The sequence below is a fragment of the Dromaius novaehollandiae genome, chromosome 7, assembly GCF_036370855.1.
Source record: "Dromaius novaehollandiae isolate bDroNov1 chromosome 7, bDroNov1.hap1, whole genome shotgun sequence".
NCBI classification, from domain to species: Eukaryota; Metazoa; Chordata; class Aves; order Casuariiformes; family Dromaiidae; genus Dromaius; species Dromaius novaehollandiae.
Genome location: NC_088104.1, coordinates 36,534,664 through 36,556,228, shown reverse-complemented (window position 1 = coordinate 36,556,228; position 21,565 = coordinate 36,534,664). Strand labels below are relative to the sequence as shown.

Sequence of the window (21,565 nt, the reverse complement as noted above, 5' to 3'; positions counted from 1 at the left end):
CTATCCCAGAACATCAAAGACTATGTATACAATGATGCTGGATGCTACTAACTGAATTGATGTACCATGTAATTTTTCTGCCAAACAAAACAAACGTTCCCCCAACTACTCCAAAAGTTCCCTGGCATGTTTTTTTACTTACTGGCTTCTTCTTTAACTTTATCAAGTTCTGCCATTAATGACACTTCTCTGTCTATGATGCTAAAAGAGGGGAAAAAAAAGAAAGAAAAAATTTAATTCATGCCAGAACTGAAATGCCCATCAAAATCAAAAGTTATAATTACACAAAGACTTCAGAGCTTACTTATGGACAGTTTTAGAATTAAGATAAAAAAAAATGGAAGAAGATGAAGTAACTGAGAGGCAAACTGACTACAAAAATAAGTGCTAATCAGTGTATGCTAATGTAAACAAACATCTCGTTTGTATGCCCACCTATCCACACAGATATGGAGGCTGCTCTGATTTACCTCCTCAGCACTGCGTAGGAACAGCAGTCCTCAAATGACTAAACAGTCTCTTTCCTAATTAAGCCAGATACACCGCTTCTGCTACCCAGGTCAATATGGCTTACCTCTCAGTGCAGCATGCTGCAGAACAGAATAAAAGCTGTGTGGAAGGAGCTCCTTCTCTTCTCTAATAGAGAGGGATGCTCTTGCAGAATATGTTAGAGTAATCAATAAACTGATCTGTGATATGAATAACCCTTAATATACCTCTGCAGAGGAAGCCAGCTTCCTGACCCACCATTCTTTCAAATCAAGGGAAGGTGTGGTTCCCCTTTTATCTGGCCTTCCTGAAGATTTCTTGCGCATCCCTCCCTACATGAATCTCTGCTGTGCAATCTCTGCTGGACCTTTTAAGCTGTCAAAGTGCAAACTGAACAGGTGGGTGCACTGAGAGTATACAGTGGGTCTGGTAAATCATTCACATCATCAACACAGCAACATTGTTCTGTAAAATTACACTACAGCATGCTCTCCAATGGATAGTGCTCTGGTATGCCACACCAGTTTCCCCTCACTGGATTAGTCATGTTCATGTTTAATAAACATTATCAATGTTAATACTGCAGTTTGCAGAAGTGAGTAAACTTAATCAGTAGAGGAAATTGAGAAAAGTAAGTCAAACACCACAGGTAAATTCAGGCATGCCTTCAAGCAAAGAGTGGAGAGCTCAGCTCTCCTGATGCCTCTGACATGAGCGAGGCAAGCACAGCCAGCTCAAGATTTCTCGGCAGCTTAGGTCACATTCAATTTTGCTGTTCCACAGATCCTTTCAGCAGCAAATCTCAACTTTGAGATGACAGCCTCTAGTTGCCTTCCTGTATTTTCTGAGGTAGGCAGGTGTCAAAGCTTCCAACTATAGTGGAGAAGGGAAGAGGAAAGAGATGGGCCAGGAGGGAGAGTCAGAGAAGAGCCATTCTTCTCATGGTGCTGCCCCCAAATCACCTCCCCTCGAGTCACTGCCTGGCACACCTCACCTCTTCCCAGCAGCAGAAAGGAAACAGCAATGTGCAAACAAAAGGTACGTGGCAACTACTCAGGCTAGAACAGCCACTGGCATCTCCTCAGGCCTTATATACTTGTACATGAAAACAAGAAGGCTCTGGTCCTTGTTGTCTTTTCAGGACTGGAATGTTAACAGTAAAACAGCACTGGTCTCAGCATCCTCGGTGCAGGCCATTCCCATTTGGCACAGTAAGGTTCACAACAGAAGCTGCTCAGATCAATAACTCCTAAGCAGAATTGCCTCTTATTTTTTTCCCTTTTATGTGAAATAGCTTCCATCAGAAGGAAGACATATTATAGGAAACTTAAGAACAAAACATTTTTTCTAGAATACCCTTTGCAAGAAAGGAAAGATCCCTGTGGGTTCAGTAGGAACTAGTCAAAAGCAGAAGACTTAGAGAGGACTGAAGGGCTGTTAACTGTGGCAGGGCAAGGTTAGGCAGCAGGCAGCACGGGGGGTGCTTGGCAGTCATACAGCCAGCTCAGCCAGAAAGTTACCAGAAGGAATGTGCTCAAGTGCCATGCAGCCTTCCCCAACTCTTCCCATAAATTAACCCAGCTCATACAGGATGTTTGCAACAGAAGTCCTGCAGAGTCCTACCCTCAGTTTTTGCTGATCAATCCTGCCACCTTTAGAGGAGGAGAGGCTGTTATCTTCACCCTGGCTCCTGAAAGCCAGTGGTGAGACAGAAGCAGGTTGGCTTGCGGCAAAGGATGCAGCAAGATGACAAAAACTGCAGCATAACATATTTTTCTGTTTCACACACATAAACAAGAATAAAAATACCTTTTAAGCCTGCCAGATCAATTTGGTATAACTGACAGATGAGGGGAAATAAAACAGCAGGGACTCTTATGGTGGAGCAAATCAGTTAAGAGGCATACTTTTATAATGAAAGGACACACTTGTTCCAGTTGGCTCTCACTATTCTCCAGGCATAAGCATTAACCTTGGACTCCAAAGAGGCAGTTGATGATTTCAGCTTGCTAATCTGAACAGGGATAGCTTTTCAGAATCCATCTATTTTCAATTAATCATCTGTAACTACATGGCATACTAAACTCCCTTGGCCGAATGCTCCAGGTGACAGAAGTGACTCTTACAAGTTCTCCTCTGTTTCTACTCTCCCTCAAAAGGGATTTTTATGGTCTTTGGTGCTTCCCCTAACTTTTAAAAGCCTGCATATTTTTGCTTTTGCTATCTCTGTTACAAAAGTGCATCCCCAGTGTATTTCATAGGTTATATAAACATAAACTTTTGATTGGAAAAAATATCCAAGCAACAAGCTCACAAGAGCAGAGCTCATCAAAATTGCATTTTGGCCCAGTTTATTTCATGACTGTTCTCTCCCCGTTCCAACAAAGATCCTCACTAAACTGCTTGGCCACCTGCATTTTATTTTGATGCCAAATAAAAACACTTTTATTACCAGAATGAGGTCACAGCTGTCCTATATTTCTCATATTTTATAGTCAGACCTCATCTCTTACTAGACAAGTTTTCCACTCCTAATGTGTTTGTGTGGGCTCTAATGAACATTTCAGGAAAGTGTCCGGATGTAGCAGTAGTAGAGGTCAGAACTGTGATGGCTTTCATGGACAGCGAAAGTCTCAATATTTTGTTGTAGCTATAAACTGTTGTTGAAAAATTGAAAAAAAAAAAAAAAGAAAAGAGTTTGGTGCTCTTATATCAGAACAATCAATATCAGAATCATTAATGTGATAAACGCAGTTACTTTAATAGACAGATCTTCATGGGGCTGCCCTTCCTTGAGGGCAAGGAAGCCGTACTAATCTGTACCAGCTGAAGATATGCACCCTGTCTCTCTACAAAAGAAAGAGAACATACTAATTCTCATCTGGAGAGTATAAAGCCAGCTTTCTCAGTCCAGAAATCATGAACTACCATATGTCATGGAATAATGGAGGAAACTAATCTTTCTTTGGGAATATCTTAGGCCAACCAGCACTAGGAAATGGTGCATTTCTTCCTAGTTTGCATAAAGGTCAATTAGTAAGGAAATAGTAGAAATCACTTTGATTCCTCTTCTAGCAGCATGGGAGCACTTCACTGCAAAACCAACAACCTTCTCCTCCATCAAGAGGACTTAGCAAAGAAAAAATGAAAATGACAGAGAGAGAGCTGGAAAATGAATATAGAAAGAAAACAGATTTAAAGGGAGGAAAGATAAGAACTCTGTGGGAAAACCAATGAAACAAACCTTGTCTCTTTTCCCTGCTTAGACCCCACACTGTTTTACATGGATCTCAGAGAACCACAGATGATTGACTTCATCTAAGCTGAACAGTTTCTCACTTGTTGGGAAGTTTCACTGGTTTTAATGCATCTTCTGGATAAGGCCCTACTCAGCATGAGCAGGATGATCAGGATCAGATCAAAGTGCTATCATTAATGGGAACTGCTCAAAAGGTGGTGCATCAACGCCTCCTGGGAATGCATTTTCTGTCAATGTTTCTCCCTCTCCACCTCCTATTGAAATGGTATACTAAGCTGGTATACTCCACTGCAGTGTGCAGCTGAGAGAGTGCTGTGGAGAACTGGATGCTGGGTGCTTTACCAGCTTTACACACATTTATATATCACTAGATCTGGGCTCTAGCAGAGCAAGGAGCAGAATGCATTTCAGATCTCAAGACACCTCCAGGAAAATGTCCTGCCTTCCTCTCTAGTTATGCTGCTTCATTTTGGTCTTCTGTGTTAGGAATTCAGGTCAAAATAATAAGCACAGTTCTTTAGCTGAGATTCTGGAGAAGTCATATCCTTGTCAAATTTTTCTGATTGCTCCCAATGCTAACATCCTAGCAGGCCTCAGTCAACCCTTCTCTTTCTCTGTTAACATCAACACTTTAGTTATTCATCTCATATACTACTTGAGACTGCTGTGACAAACACAACTCGGCACCGCCAGTTTCTTCTCTGAGGGTACCTGAATACATGCTCTAATCAGCAGTCCCTATGATCACCTGCTGTAGGATTCTTTCTGTCAGTTCTGCTATAGCATTCAGTTTTGTTTAAAGTATTTATACTCACCAGAGCAAATACTGGGACTCACATCCCCTTCCCTCTCCTTTGACCAGGCTCAAGGAGAGATCTGAACCTAGTAGGTCTCACACTCTGCATGACTGATAAGCTACTCAATACTGGAGCCAAAAACGAAGTATCACAACTACCTCTTTATTGTTTCCCTTTGCTACACCTCCCTTCTGAAAGTACCAATTCTGCTCTTCTCTTACCCCTCACTTTCTCAGGATCAGGACTTGCGTACCAAATGCAAATTATCAGCATTTTGGCATTTTTATCACAAGTGAATAGTTGCTGTTTGGAGCACCAGATTCAGCACTGTTTGATTTTAATACTGAGATGGAATTTTGAGGTCAGGATGGCTTTGTTGAAGGAGCACAGCAGGGCAGAGACTTAATTTAGAGGATATGCAAATAGGGCTGGGACAGAGAGAGGAGGCAGAGCTGTGCTTCTGCTAGAGATATATGACGCTGCTTGAGAGATGGCACTTCTCTTGGGTTCATTTTGCCCAAGAGATTCTGAAGGCAAGAGCATATGTGTCCTATTCTTGGTCAAATGGACTGTGATTGTGCCTTGGACTCATACAGGCTGTCAGAAGTCACACTAGTGTATCGTGGCAAACAGCTGCAAATGCCAAAATGTAATGAACTGCTAGCATAGCGATGAGAGGGATAAATTACAGTGACAGCTGCCTCATTTCACAGTTTCATACTCAGAACAAATTCTGAATTTGTTCTGACATTAGTAGAAACAAATTAATTTTTCTCTAGTTTACAGCACAAAATACAGTGCTTGTACAGTGAAAACATATTTCCCTATGAGTTTTCATAGTTAGCTGCAATGCCCCCAAATCCCACTAAAATGATAACAGTTATTAGTGCCTCTTCAGGAAAGCCACACCGGACTGCCAGGCTGGCTGATTTATAGCTGTATTTTACTGCTGAGATTCAGAAGGGTTCAAGATGACCAGAATCATCTCTCTCCTGCTTATTCCTCTAGCCACAGAATCACAGAATAGCTGAGGCTGGAAGGGACCTCTACAGATCATGTAGTCATCATGATACTCCTATGACTCCTGAAGAGAGTGGAAAATAAAAATACAAAAGCTGACAGAGGTGAACATATGCTGATATAACTCACAAAGCTAAGCCAGAGATGCATGGCATGAAGGCTACTGTAAAAGGCGCAATTCAAATGATTTTTTCTAGAGCCCTGCTACCCCCCCCACCCCCCAAAAAAGTCAATTCTCTCCAGTTAGGTCAATTCCTGTCAATTAGGTGTTTGTCAGTCAAAATAACTAATTCATTAATTTCTTATTACAGCTCTGAAGATAGCAGGGAGATGCAATATCTATACAGAGGCAGAAATATGAAAATCTTCCCATATGGAGCAGCTATTTTGAACGGAAAAGTTCCATGGAAAACAGGTGACAGTGTGACAGGATCTAATACTCCAGGCCAGATTCCCTTCTGGTTTGTGAGGCCGCAGTACCCTTGTCGGCAAAGTTAATTCTAAGATATATTAGAATGAATGTAAACTCACACCACAGGAACTATTTAAATTGCGCTGAGGGACAGTTTAACGGCTACAGCTGAGAGAAGCTGCAAGGAGGCATGAAGCCACTTTTCTTTGCTCCTTCCTCCCAGCACATGTGCTGACACCCAGTTGCCAAACTCCACTCTGGTGAAACGGACCTTAAAGGATTCACTGCAACGATGACAATTTGCTTCAAGGAATCCAGCGCTTCTCTAGTTTCACGCACAGACTAAGAATTAATATTGTTTTGGAGACAGAGGAAGAGGTAGTCAGTGGTGGTATTCTGCATGACTGCAGAAGGGCTTTCCATTTGGAAGTGGGAAAAGAGCTGTTTTTCCATGGGGACACTCTGGTGTCTGGCTCAGCAGGCAAGAAGCTGGAACACTGAGTTAAAACTAGAGTCTTTTCTTCATGAGAAAGGGAACGTGACCTGGAGCAGCAGATAGGCATTTGGTTGTGGGACACTGGATTTGACTGCTTAGGTTTCAAAGAAGTACAACAGGTTCTCCAACGACTTTGCTGTGACAGTGGGCTTTGGAACAGGCCTCAGGAGCCCCTCAAAGTTGAGCTGGTTGACAGTCTGCTGGCAAACTCAAACCAGTTGCAGAAGAGAATGGGAGAAGTTAGTACTGTTACCATCTCATCTACACCTGAGCTCAAGTTACATGCAAATTCATGGGATATTCAGCTCTGCCCAGAAGTCTTGATTAGGTTATGATTCATCTTTAAGCATTATTTCCCATTTCATATATGTATTTCCTTTATAGCATTGACATATTTGATCCACAGGCGGAACTGAAAGACAACTGCAAGAGAGAAGGCTTGAACCTAACTGCATATCTTACTACAGAATCTCCCACCTCAATCCAGAAACCAAAACTGTGGTTCAAACTGAATTTCAACACAAGAAACTAAAATGATGTGATGTGAAATGCAAATATAAGCACAATCAGGACCTGTAAGAGGTGATTAGAAGCTTTTTAGGATTACTGAATAGCCATGTTTCATGGCTGGTGAAATGATACTTCTGTAAGTTTTCTTTGCATTAATGATCCTGTAAGAAAAACTGTTACATTACATATTTTTCAATGTCTCAATAAACAATATTCTTCCACTATTAACTCAAAAGTACTTAAATGTTCATGATACTTGAAGTTCCTTATTTGATCACTATATCAGCACATGTACAATGCTTACACAGCAAACCAGATTACATTAATTTTCATTCTGACCACAAATACAGTCTGAGGGCAAGCAGATAAACATGAGACAGAATAAATCAATTTCACTGAAATCCATCCCCTCCACAGTGCACCATCTGGTAATAGTAAAAATGTCCAAAGGCTTTTCATCATTCAAGTTTATTTTGTGTCACTCTATACCTATCTTCACTAATATTGTTCTCTTGAGCAGCCAGCTATTACAGAGGGCTTGGTAAAGACATTATAATTAAAGGTTTGTTTGCAATTTTATTTGAAGGTCAATTTACAAGCAATTAAGTATTAATTACCTGATTATAAAAAGTTGTTTAGGCTGAAAGTTAACTTTGAAAGCCTTTTCCTAAAAGAGCACTTCTAAATTGTATTTATCTACAAATTAAGGCATCACCTCAGGATTTGCCCAAGTTTTAACAACTTCGTGAGTGCAAGTTGTACCATGGCTCATTAGTATTCTCCTAAAGTTTCTTTCATTCACTTGTAAAGGATTTATTTCCTACCTGAGTCTCAGTTCTGATCCCATTACAGAGCATTTCTCTGTTTTTTATATATTTAGCCTAAACACACTTTGGTGAGGCAGAAGACTGTGGCTCCTGTCATTATGCTCCTGATGCAAAGGAGAAGTAATTTCCCCAAAGCACCTGGGAAAGTTGCCACAAAGAAGGGAGAAGAGTCTGGCTCTTTTCTCTGGATACTTGCTGTGTAGAGAGAGAAATTATCTCAAAAAACATGTTGAATAAACCAGACTCCCCCCCAGTCTGACAATGCTGTGACCAGAAGAGTATATTCACTTTTCTTCCACTCTGACATGCATGAAAGAAACGACCTGTCTGTAGAGCCCCAAACTACATGCGTGTGTGTGTGTGTGTTTTACTGAGAGCAGCAAACACACCTGTAAATGACTAGGAGGAAGAGGGAAGATACAAGGCCACAATGTATGAACAATGTAGGCTATGAGACAGTGGAATTCACCTTTGGAAAGCTTTGCAAGCTCACTGAAAAATATGAGTGTGAAGCAACCATCTGTAACAGAAAAAGCTAAGAAAATGTGCAGAAATTAGACTTCAAGCTCTCATCAGGCAGGAAAAAAAAAACTAAACAGCAACATGTCCAGCAGTATTTGGGATGTTGGTTGTCTCAAAGTATCAACTAGAGGGAGGCCAGAACAGGGACTCTATATCTCACTGAAACCTAATAAAAACAATTTCATGAGATCCATTTGTTCCCTCCACTAATATACAGCAAGGGGAAGCCCAAACTGCTGGAAGTAGCGAGAAGAGAGCAAGCACAAACCCCTCTCCTGGATGGGAAGAAAGAACACGCTCCTCTCCAGACGCTGCAGTTATGCAGGCAAGTAGCCAGCCTGACGATAAAGCCGTTGTATCAGCTCCTCCCGGCCCCCCACAACAGTATGGGCATGGCCCAGAGGCCTATGTAAAAGCGCTAGTCTTTGAAGGTACCTGAAAACCCAGGTGGGCCCTAAATCCAGGTAGGTTTGGGAGGCCACTCTTCTCTCCACACTACAAAGGTTACAGGCTGCACCATATGACTGGTGGGCAAACAAGCATCAGAACAAATTGTGACAGGATTTGAAAAATCTGTTCTTTAGAGGCATAAGGGCTACAAAAGGTCAGCTGGCAGAGAGAAACCTGGACAGAAAGCTAATGAAGACTGCCTGGAAATGCAGAAAGAGCAGCACAGGAACTTAGTTCGCTGTAAAGCAATACCAGTCCTGGTCTTTCCAAGTGTCTGCCCACACTCTCAGCTACCACATCGCTAAAACAGACAGGCAGCTCTTCATCTGGTGCCATTGATTCTGGATTCTGGGCAACAGAAAACCGTCATCTTTACAGTCCACCACGTGAGGGGCCCAGCAAGGGTATGACTACGTTAACTCACTGCTCTGAAACTGCAAGCACAGGCAATCTTGCTCATCGCCCAGCACTGAGTGAATACAGACAAAACTACGTTCTTTTAAAAGACTCCTCCTCCATTCGACCCCTACTCTGCTTTGATTTTAAATTAGAAAACAGTAGAAAAGCTGCTTTCTCTTCCCCAAACATACAGTACATGCTTCCTGTATGTTCCCTGAATATATTTGAATATATGCTTAAATTGGTAGTTGTGCTCAACTCCACTTTCCCAGCATTACCTCAGAGTCATTTTTTTATGCAGCACATGGTGAAGCTCTCAAGTACTATTTGTTCACTTTAAAAAAATCTTGACTGTGCTGGTTTTCATGCTCTCTGTAAGGCATTGGACATATCAATATGTTTGAGATGCAAAAAAAAGAAGAGGCTTGTCTTTGTTTGGCCAGTTCTGCATGCAGCATAATTAAACCTGGCCCTTACTATTTTATACAGACTGTTTTCCATTTGTGGTGGGAAGCAGACCACATGGGCAAGCAGCAGATGTTTCCTTTTAGTCCTCCATATGACTGTATGGATGCCCAATATGTGAAAACGATTTTCTGGCAAGAGGTGTTACGAGGAACTGTGGTTCCTTTGTGCTTTATGCATTTCCCTCAGATTTCCTGGGGCTCTCTCTTTATCCTCAAGATCGGTATTCAGTCTCTTTGTGGAAAAGAAAGAACACTCTGCTAGAGCCTACTGGTTTCAATCTTGGCAACAAGTATCTCAAACGCACTCTAGTGAGACAGGGGTTCACCTCAGTCTACTGACCTTCCCCTGCGGCTTAAACAGCATTTGGTATTCTTCTTTTCCTGCATTATGCTACTGTGTGACATGGCTATACTCTGAACAACTGGAGCAGCTTACACTGGCATTCACAGAGAGATATGCCTGACAGGCATGCACCAAAGCTGGATGCAATGAAGAGGAACACTGGCTTGAGGAACACTGTTGGAAGGAGCCTCCTCATTACTTTCAGGTGCACATGAGTCCACAAAACAGTGCCCTTGAGCTTGCTCTGCCCAGCACTCTGGTAGCCTTGAGGAAAGCAGCATCAGGCTAAGCCCTGAAAGTGCAGGGGTGAGAAAAGTGCTGGGGTAGAGCAGCCAGGCACAATTCACAGGAGAGGGCAAGGGATGACTTCTTGCATAGCAGGGCAAAGAGCCCTGCCTGATCCAGCCCATAGCCTGTAACATGCTCTGGTGTCTTCTGGCGTGAAAAGTACTGTATAAAAGCGAGTCATTATCACTTGCTCAGGGCATGCAAAGAATCATTCCAACTGGCAGAAACTCTTATATGGCTCATTAAGAAAGAGAAAGTGAGCCTACTGCAGTATTTTCAAACATACATCCTTCTGGGATTGTTTTTGGACCCATTTCATTAAAAAGTTAAATCAGGAAGTAAGCACCACATTTCTTTAGTTAGTTACAGGGGTTCACAGCCCATCTGTTCCATATTGCTCCTTTTTAAGATTGGGGGAGGGTGGTATGCACTGTTTTGCCAGGTATGGGACTTTTTAAAGCAGCACAGTACTAACTGCGTTCAGGAGTAACTTCCTCCCATCAGTCAGGCCAAGCTGTGAATTACAGAGCTAGGCAGAGAAAAGGACTTCTACTGACAACTGTCACCTCTGGCACAAGTTTCTGCTGCTAAGAAGAGGAAAAGTTTCTGAGAGTCTTTCTAATGAAATTTTCAAGGCATCTTAGGCACATGTGCTATTCACTTCCCTCTGTAATAATGGTATCATGCTATCTGGAGGTAGGAGGAAGACATATGATGCCATCTTTGCACTTCTTCAACCGTGCTGTGATTGGTAAAACCATGAAAAGGTTAAAAAGAAGATTCAGTCCAAACGATTTCCAACTCCTGAAATTAAGTTTTGATTCTGACCTTCCTAAGTCAGTAAATGCAAAAAAGGAGGGCACAAAAAGGAGTGTTCAGCCTATTGCTAAAGGAAGAGGAAAAAGAAAAATGCAAGTGAGACAACAGAAACTAGAATGTTTCATCTTTCAGCTGCAACGTAAGACTAAAGCTTCCGACTGCACAGCTTCACTAAAACTCCTTGGGTGGTGACAGCTGGGTGTAACAGGCACCACTTAAATTCCCATCTAGGTTATGGCATTAAGCCCACCTAAGTGTTTCCTCCCAGTTTTGAGCAGGGACAGCATTCTTGTTACTGCTGTATGTTGATCTGTTGCACATCTGAACTAGTTCTCACTTGAGCAGCAGCTGGGAATTGCAGCGACTCCCCAATAACCGGCAAGGAGCTTTGGAATTACTGTCATGAAAGGGACCAGATATCATTATCATGCTAGCGTTCCTCCCTGCCTCCCGATGCCCTTGTTTACCTGCTCTTGGTTACCCCATAGCACATTGGGAGCAAAAGCTTAGATGAATTGCTTCATCTTTCCTTGACAGACAAGTTGACTGCCATAGTGAAACTGCCATGCCCAGGAAGATGATAAATATGCAAGAGACTGAGTGTTCGCTCAACTACCTTATCCTCCCACTACCACTGCTGATGCTTTGTTTGACTTTAAAGTAAGGAAACTGCCATGTGAGTAACAAACAAAACCCTTCAGCCTAGGAATACAATGTGTTGACTATATGAGGTCTGAAGCTACATGTATTCACTGGCTCTGGTGACATCTACTCAAATCCAATGAATTTATAGCAGTTGACTGCAGGTTTTTGTAAATTAGGCCCTCAGGACAGCTATCCCATCTCATCCACAGATTATGTCACAAGGGTATATGACATATCCCAAACTGTTTTTAATCTTAGCTGAGGTGTTAAATAACACATTTTGCTGTTTAAACCAAATTTTCCCTCCATTCATTTAAAGAAAAACCCAAATATTAGGCTTATGAGCTGCCAAGAGCTATGCAGCCCACACATTTCCATAAACATGTCCTGACATTATACTGTCCTTGTTGTAATGCTGTGCTATGCACATGCAGCGGTTTTGTGAGGCTTGAATATTCAGAGCACAGATCTAATACATTGCAGTGCTTCTGGCAGGCTCCACTCCAACAATTCAGGCACTAAAGCTGGTAGGAGGTGGGATTAAGTGGAGCCTATGCGAAAGTTTCTTTCAGCTGATTTTTCATCATTTTAAGTCTACTTAGATTTACATGTTCTTTTTGAGTTGTTCTGTTGTTTTCCTATTAAGTTCACCTATTCACACATTTTAGCATTGAGTAATATGTTTTAGCATTTCTCAAGCTAAAATATGAATATACAGAAAAACAAAGAATTTCAGTTGTCAATCTGACATTGCTCCATATGCATTCTCATATCAGGATAGAGTTCTAAGCCTCACTCACAACCAGAGTGACTATCATTTAAAGATCTAATTGACTATTACTGCCTACAAACAAGGCTAGACATATAAATGTATTTTTAACAGTTAGAAAAAAAACGTGAGGGCAAGTGGAAGGTAAGCAGCAAATGAGATTCAACTATCAGTTTACTGAGACAAAAGGACATCAGAACCTTCTCAGAAGAAGCTATAAACGCATTTCATAAGATTTATAAAATCTCACAAAAACACCTCAGAACTACCAAAAGAGGTGCAAGGGGTTAAAGAAATTTACTGAATTGTATATACTAAGGATACAATTATGGCATTTTAGATCATAAGCAAACATTATTCTATTGGCTCCAGAGCACTCTTTACAACAGTAAACAGTTTAGTACAACTGTCAGCTGCAGTCCCTGCTCAGTGGAGTTCAGAGACAGACATGTAAGTTTTTTGTTAGCCTGTAAGATACACCAGCAGCCCAGTGCGACAGCACCTTCCACAGAATCAGCTCAGTAGTGTTAGGACTTTCTGGCTATACAGAAGTGAAGCCCCAATAGCACTAGAGTCACTTTAGACACATCATTGAAGACAATGAACACACCACTAAAAACCAGAATTAATGATCTTTTGCCAATACTATAGCATTTGTCTAAGAGATGCTCATAAAAATACTGATAAATATTGTAGATGAATTAAGGGTGAAAGGTTTTGTGCTATTCTGTGATTTGTAACTGAATTTTGTACATTTTAATAGCTTTTCTTGTTTACTCTAACACTGGACTTTCTGGCATTTCTGCTTAACTAAAGGCTAATGGTGTAAAATTCAAAACAGAAAATACTTTTCCATGCCACATATATATAAAACATAGAATTGGCTACTATAGCAATTGCTATGGCCTAGACATATATACTGAAAATCAGAAATGACCAAAATCATAACTTAAAAAAAATTAGAAAAAGGAAGAGAAGAAAGGCTGAGGAAAAAGAGTGAATTAAGAGATGAGAATCGGAAGTGAAGTGAGAGAGGAGGAAGTTAGAAGAAGATATGAGGAAAAGAGAAAAAAGAATGGAGGAATAAAAAGAGAAGATGATGGGAAATCAAGAGATGGTATAGAAATGGCTACCAAAGAAAGAAAGATGGAAGAAAGTGTAGAGAAGGAAGAGAAACTTCAGAAAACCCCATAGGCAGGATTTGGGGAAAGCTTTCATTAGGCTTGCTGTTCTGCCACTGAACTTAAACAGTTAGATCAAGATGGATCACTTTGGGAAAACCCCATTCTATTTTATTTTCTTCCGAAAAACTGCAGTATTGTAGTTTATGTATGTATGCATCCATACAGATATGTATTTATTACCTTCCAGTTGGTAAGCAGTTACTTACTGGCACCACATCTTTTTTGATGAAAAGAAATGCTGCAAAGAAACAGTATGTAAACGAACTTTCCCTCCTGCTGCCAGTGGCCTGCATTCACCCCTCATTTCTCAGGCTGTGTTGTTGAATCTCAAGCTGATTTACCTACCAGCTGTGTAATTCTGCAAATGCAGCTTTGATCTTCTTCACTGAATTATCCGCTTCCTCTTTGATCATCATGCGGTATCTGGTTAGAGAAACAGTGCAGCGCTGCAAATCTTTCAATGATTTTTCAATGTTTGGCCCTAAAAGGGAAAACAAAAATAGCACAGAGAGTCAGAAACCTGATTTTGGCTATTCTGAATGAGGGAGGTGGAATATTTAAACATGCTACTTGCCCAAATTAGGCTGAAGTGGCTATCTTCTCAAAACCCACAAGCCCAAATTTTTCATAGTTTTTCCTATGGTGCTGTTCGTTTCTTAAACATGCACGTTCAAATTCATTCCCCAAATCAAAAAAATGGTAAGAGAGCCCTAAGAATCCACATCATTCATTTTAAATTTCATTTTAAATCGACCACAGATTCTACCCCGCTCATTTTCATTATGCTGAACACGACTCTACTCTCACTTTCCAACACATCTCTTCCTCCTTATGTATGCACTTTTCTAGAGGCATCAGCTGTCTGATCACCTTTCTACACAGAGACTGAATGAAAAGATCCACTTTACCTCTTTTTTTCACTGAATCATCTGGCTTTGTTTCAAGGTGGGTTGTAGAGTTGGATGATTTAACTGAGGAAGATTTTGACTTTGGCCTGCCTGGGTTACACTGAGGTTGAACTGATGACTGAGGAGACTCACACTGCTCTACTCCATTTATAGACTTTGGGCTTAATTCCATGGATATTCTCCGATGTTCTTGTTCTTTGTCTGCAAGAAAACATCAAAGTAGAGAACAGGGAGTTACAAGTTTAAGAAAGATTTGATGCCTTGTTGTTTAATCTGAATGACTATGTTTATACACTGGAATAACAGTTTTTCTGGCACACATTCTGCAGAAACTTTGAAAGCAGTAACAAAACAGAAGTAAAATATTTTGGTGATTGAACACCAATCTGAACACATCTGTATTTCAACAGCCTAAAAAGAAAACTGAAAAAGAAAGTGGATGCTTTCATGCTGGTATAGTAAAAATATCTCATTGCACAGACAACATACCCACCATTTGAAATCTTTGCTCATATATCAGAGCACAGAACTAGAGAGGAAGACTGCTATGGAAAGTAAAAGATTTTAATGTTTGTTAAAAAAATAAGACATGCACAAAAACATCAAACATTTAATCAACATTAAAAAATGTTTATTAAATATTCCTACCAGAAAGATTTATCCCGTTTGACTACATTGAGTTAAATCAAAAGAAGCTGTTAAAAGGGGAGCAAACAGGAAATAAAATAATGTAAAAGACTAAGCTCCTGGGTTCAACAGTTTCAATGGGGTTGAGATAATAATCATCGAGCCTGTGTGACTGCCACAAGATGACCTGGTTTACACTTTCCAAGACTCCAAAGGGATTCAAGAAGATGCCAGCATCACTAGACACAAACGGCCAAAGAATGCCTACAAAAACTGACCTATAAGGCCAGCTATTGTTAAGGAAACAAAAGGCTTTGTTGTGTTTACCTGTTTTCCTAATGCCTGTATTCCCTTTGTCAAATGAATGATAGGTTGTTCTGAAGATGCTGTTTGTCCATCACTGACATTACATGGTGCCTAGAGGAAAGGGGCCTGTCAGATTAACAACTGGATGATAATTTACAGATTGGGATTAACACTGCTGGGACCATGGGATTCTACCTGGACTGTTCCAGGAAACCAACTACAGACTCGCGAGTGCCCTGGCTGGGCTCTAGGACAGGTGTAAAGTATATTTTGCTATTTCCATGGCAACCACATAAGGCTAGAGGAACAAAGAGGAACATTAGCACCCACATTTCTAGAACAACAGCACATAAAGGACAAATAGGAATACGCAGTATGCTGAAAACAGCACATAAAGGACAAACAGGAATATGCAGTATGCTGAAAACATTTTGTTTGTTCATGGGGGAGTTAAAAGATGGGTCTGCAGACAGAAAGAGTATCTTACACCAAACATTGCCAAGTTAAAGAAACCTGCATATCTGTGAAAGCAAGAAATGCCAGGTACACAGCACTCTGAGCACATCAAAGGTTTGGTTCAGATACAGGTCTTACATGGATGTAGCCAGGAACTCTGTCCTGATGTAACTGCCATTCGCCTTGTGCTAGCCACTTACCTTCTCTGTGTCTCACTCTAACTCACGTGTGACATAGCTTTGAGTCAAAGCATCTTCTTTCATCTGTCACTTCAGGATGGCCTCACTGATTCATTCTTGACATAGTCTAGCTACTAAGCTATAGAGAGAGGCCAGGACACCTAGGTTTTGTCCCCCAGATCAAATCCTTTGACATATTCTATTAAAGTGCAAAATTGTTATTTACTGCATTTAATTAACTGCTTTGGAATACTTGTCAAGGCAAATGATAAACCAAACATCTTTTTGTTTAAAGAAAATCTGGAACAACAGCGATATTCCTAAAAGTTCTTTTATCATCTTTTGTCTGCAATATACTTAGACATTGCTTTTTTTTTTTTTTTTTTTTTTTTTTTTTTTTTTTTTAAATCTTACACAAGCTACCCTGAAGCCCAGCAGCAAGACAATCAACACAGCCTAGCAAATGATCTCTTAATATGCTGCAACTGAACTTTCAAGTGTGATTTAGAACAATCAACACAAAATTAAAAAATAGACTGGGAAAGCCTGTATCAAATCTCTGAAGACCTGGGCCAGCCAAGAAACATGTGCAAGAAAGTCTAGGGACACAGTCTCTCTCAAATACTTCAATGAGGAAAGACAATAGTTAGGGTAGTAGTAGCTAAGAGTAATCTCCAGCAGGTTTTTGTACTTGGTGGCTTGGAACTTCAGCACCCTTGACTAAGGTTTGATCTTCCCTGTATTAATAGTTAGGTGTTTATCAGACCTGCCAGGAACGGAAACAACCCAAAGAAACTTGCTTTGACTCTCCAGCTGAGCTAATAACTGTGAAATGCGTGTTTTATCTTTTTAGAACACCTTGACATTCAAGACCTGTTAAATAAAGTGAACCTCAATGGATTCTTTTGCTGAAAAAGGAAAAGCTGTCTTGAGATATAAACAGAAAGTTTGAGGGATTTGCTAAAGTCATCCTACACGAAAAACATTTAGAAAAAGAAAAACAGTATCTGGTTTGTATCTGGTTTTACCTGAGTCCCTGCAATTGCAATAGTGTGGCACAGTAGTGTTAAATATCTTTTCAATGCATTTATGCCCCTTCTTTACAAGGGCATGCACAGAAAGGGTAGTTGTAGGTCCTTCACAATTAAGACCCTGTGTTGCCAGGAATTTATTTTGCTATGTCATGGTAAAGTTAAGAAACATTTTTCCTGCGATGAAAAATGTCAGTTTTTCCCTTTCCCTGCCCTCCTCTTCCTTTCCTTTTTTTTATTTCTTTGTTTTCTTCCTCTTTCTTTTTCTCTTTTTATCTTTTCCTGTTTTTAAGAGAGGCAATTACTAGTTTGGGGATATATCTAATACCTTATAAAAATTGTAAAGTCACTTATTGCAAAAACGAGAAAGAAATATTCTGAGATACTTTTTGCCCTTATTACTTACAACAACTTTTGACTGCATCATGTCAGAGACAAAACAGGGCTCAATTCCAATGCTGCAGAAAAAGATCACAAAAACAGCACAGGTACTCTTCCTGAAGCGTAAAGTTGTCTAGCATACAACTTTATTACCCTTTAGAAAACACTTCCTTTGCATGAAAAATTGGGCCTTTATTGATGCATGTATCCAGTTTGGGGAAACAAGAAAAGGCAACTCTGAGAAATCTAACATGACAGCTTGGTACATATATGTACCACATAATAGGGAAGAAAAGAATACATAAATACTCAAATCTTGCAGAATGAGTGATAAGAATGCTTTTAACATTACGGAAATGCAGATTGTTTTGGCTTATGACATATTTCTATACACAATAACTGGGAATCTTCGTACCCTCTGTGCAAGGGTGGGAAGAACATCACTGCTCCTCTGCCAGGCACCTGATTCTTAGGACAAAATTTCTTGATAAGTAGTTCTATTTGGCTGCTCTGTTTTGCGAAGTTTGTATTTAATTGATAGTAGTACCAACCTCTGGCCAAAGTCCTCTGGAAGCAACAGAGGAGGTGATTTCAAGGAAAGTTTTTTCAATGCAGTTTTACATACTGCTTAAGACACAGAAAGAAAATACTAACATAGCAGCAATAATCTAGGGCTGTCAGAAGTTTGAAATTTGAAGAGCTGAAAAATCATTATCAGTACCGACAGCAATTACAAATAAATAAGAATTTCATGGAAGGATACATGAAGGCAAAAGCTTTGCCAGAGCTTCTTCCCCAAAGGAGAAGGTTTGTTTTCCCTGATGTTACTATAATCCTAACTCTGTATCTACTAGAACCCCAGTGAGGAAGAGTGTTATTGTCCCTCAGAGCTTCAGAAGCAGTACCTGGACTCTAACAAAAATGCATGTGTACCAAGAGACTACCAGACTGTCTCTAGCCCCACATAAAGGCCTCTCCTTCCCTACTAGGGAAGCCAGGGAAGAGCTGTTGCCAGTAGCTTATTCAGGGATTACAAGACAAACAAAAAAATGGGAGAAGTCAAGACCAGGCAATAAAGAAATAAAGAAATCCTGTAACATCTCACAAGCCCATACTGCTCAGACCACTTTGTCCCAGTTGGGGGATTTTATCACTTCTGTGACCGTATTAAACTATGTTCTACCTCTCCACTCTTCTGTATTTGTATCTGCAATATTCTACATCATCTGGGCCTCTCTAGTTATAGTTTGATCTTTTTTCCCCCTCTAGAAATAATGACATTTACATCCTCATCTTGGAAGAAGACCTGTGCCCAGGAATAGATCTACTCATAAAGCTTTTTGAAATAGCTATGTACATTGCACAAGCATCTTTTTTTTTTTTTTTTTAAATTCAATTCTACTTCATGGTAATAAAAGTGTCATGATCTCTATGTACGTGAGCTTCGCTCTTGCCAGTGAAAAACTACCGCTTGTACCAGATGCACTAACCTGTGATTTCTGGACAGACTGGTGCCGACTCTACAAATCCTGAGCCTTTATTCTCAAGACAAGTGGCTTCCAATTTCTCATTGGCAGAATCACTGCAGGAGCTGTCCTTATAGCATCCATTCAGATGGCAGCCATATATTCCCTGGGGCTCCTGAGGTGCCTTCTCAGGTCCATCATTCTTATCCTTAGGATCTTTATTGCCTTGGTGCTGTTTAGATTTGCTTCTTTTTCTCCTGTTGTTCTGAATAGAGATATATCACAAGAACAGAGACATTACTCAATGCAGTTCATATCAATTTAAAATATAATCAGTAAGTTTTCCATACTCTTTAGTTTTGAAAAAAGCCATACAAGCAACACTCCTTATAATGCAATTTACAGGCCATGCTGTACTATGTAATACATTGTATCTGTTCAGCTGAATATATATAAATGGTTTCAAATCAAAGCTGAAAACCCAAACTGATCTTCCCCTTCCTTCCACACAATATTTACATTTCAGAATGGTAACAGAGCCTGTGCTAAGATGCTGTTCAAAATATTTGCGATCATCTTGGACAAGTAGCTCCTAATCATGAAAGAGGCATCCAGAGTAACATGGACAATCCCTTAAGGCATCCCTCTAGCAGGTAGAAAGCGACCACAGACCCTGGACAGAGGCTGACCACCGCTACCCCAGCTCTCCCAATCATTAGGAGGAGGCTCCATGACAATGACTCATAGGGCAGCCTCCTGATACAGTTCTGGCTGGGAGATAAACAGCACAAAGATCATATCCCAGACATCTACTGAAAGTGCCTGACTTGACAGTGCCCCTAATAGATTATTCCTACGCATAGATTAGCCTGGCAGTAAAAGCTCTTACCACTGTAAGTGGCTGGGACTAGCCAGGATACAATTGCATATTAAGTGCTTCTGCAGTGTGCATGTGCTGTTTTGGGATTCATTCTGCACTTGCCACCCAGAGTCTGTCCATCCCCCACCCCCCACTGTCCTAGAAATTCCCTCATACACTGGGCTAGATGGACAGCAACAGAAGACCAGGATTAAAAATAACACATATGTTTGCTTTCAGGTCTTCTGAATACAGGTGTGGATCAAGTTACTTATGTAGCAAAGGCAGACAAATTACTGGAAAATAATAGGACTAGACTCTACTAGAGACAGCTAAAAAATGGTCTTAATGCTTTGATTCTCAACAGCAAGCCCTTACCTTCTTTTTCCCTGTCATATTCCATTCTTTTAGAACCTGAATTGCACTACCTAGAGAAAGGAAAGAAAACATTTCACCAAATGTTCAGCTATGGAAAAGAACAAATGTATTCAGAAACCATTCCTAGTCTCCTGGCTGGGAAGCTTTTCCATTTGTTGTTGTGAGTTCTCTCATGTTGGGAGAACAAAATGACGACTGCTGGCTGTCTCCTTTTTATTTGTTTCACTTTTATTTATCTGATTACAGTAAGTACAGTAATCAAATGGGATGGGCTACTTGTTACTAATCCTTTTTATGGCCTTCATTCTACAAAATAAAGTGGGTGCCTAACTTTAAGCACTAGCATAAGCTTCATAAAGATCAATGTTCAAGTCTCTTGCTTGTAAAGGGATCTGTCTAAGTACACTAGGTAGTCCACTCTGGCTCCCTCTTCAGAAGTTTTAAAAACTTTCTGCATTTTGCTCAAGTGCTTTATATATGTTATCTGTCATATTCAGAAAGCATAAGAACATGATATCAAAATCATGTTAGCATAAAAAAAAAGTTTTGTGGACCCCTGCAGAAATTCTCCATCCATAGGTCAACATACAGCAAATTTAGGCATAACAGTAAAGACATTTAAAAGTTGTACTGAAAATGATGACAACATTGTATACTTGAATTTTTGTCTACCAGCCCTAATGAGATGGTTAGATAAGTTTACAGAACAAAGCAAACAGAGGCTTGGTCAGATCAGTGCCAGCTGTCATCTTAGAAGGAAACTCTTCTACACCCAGTTAATGTCTTTATTTTGTTTTCCTTGACCCTACTGCTGAAAATAGATGTTCCTGTAAGCATGCAGTCAGAACTGGCATCCAAACTGCTATGGCTGTATCCATCACGATAATCCTTTTAACCACAACCAGGCTAAAGGTTTCTGCTTGAATCTGAGAATCACTTCACCATCACTGCATAACTCTAGTAAATGCTCATTTATCTTCTGCAAATGGGTTTCATATTCAGCCTTTTTTCTCACTCATTTCAGGGAACTCTGGGTCATATTAGCACCAAGAAGTATTGCTGCTTTCAGACCACCACCAGCAGTCAACTTGTTTTTAGCCAAAAACTTGTATGAGTTTCAAATGTGCCAAAATTGTTTTTCTATCCCAATAACCCAGATCTGGTGTTACCTGTCGAGTCTACCATGCACATGAAATGACTATGCCCCTTCCTGATAGTTCTAAGACTAGTTTATTAAATTGTGAAAAAATGCATGTATGGAATCTAGCAAAGCCATAT

At 40.3% G+C, this 21,565-nt stretch overlaps 1 protein-coding gene across 4 annotated transcripts in view; it reads right to left on the bottom strand.

Moving 5' to 3' along the window:
- Positions 1-21,565, bottom strand: part of SPATS2L (spermatogenesis associated serine rich 2 like) — an 89,510-nt gene that overhangs the window by 9,943 nt on the left and 58,002 nt on the right. For all 4 annotated transcript variants that reach the window (XM_064515189.1, XM_064515187.1, XM_064515186.1 and 1 more), the window contains 5 exons: positions 20,288-20,337; positions 19,075-19,315; positions 14,605-14,805; positions 14,042-14,177; positions 143-201 (listed from right to left, as the gene is read on the bottom strand). In XM_064515189.1, the coding sequence (XP_064371259.1) occupies positions 143-201; positions 14,042-14,177; positions 14,605-14,805; positions 19,075-19,315; positions 20,288-20,337 (687 nt within the window). The remainder of the gene's footprint in view (positions 1-142; positions 202-14,041; positions 14,178-14,604; positions 14,806-19,074; positions 19,316-20,287; positions 20,338-21,565) is intronic.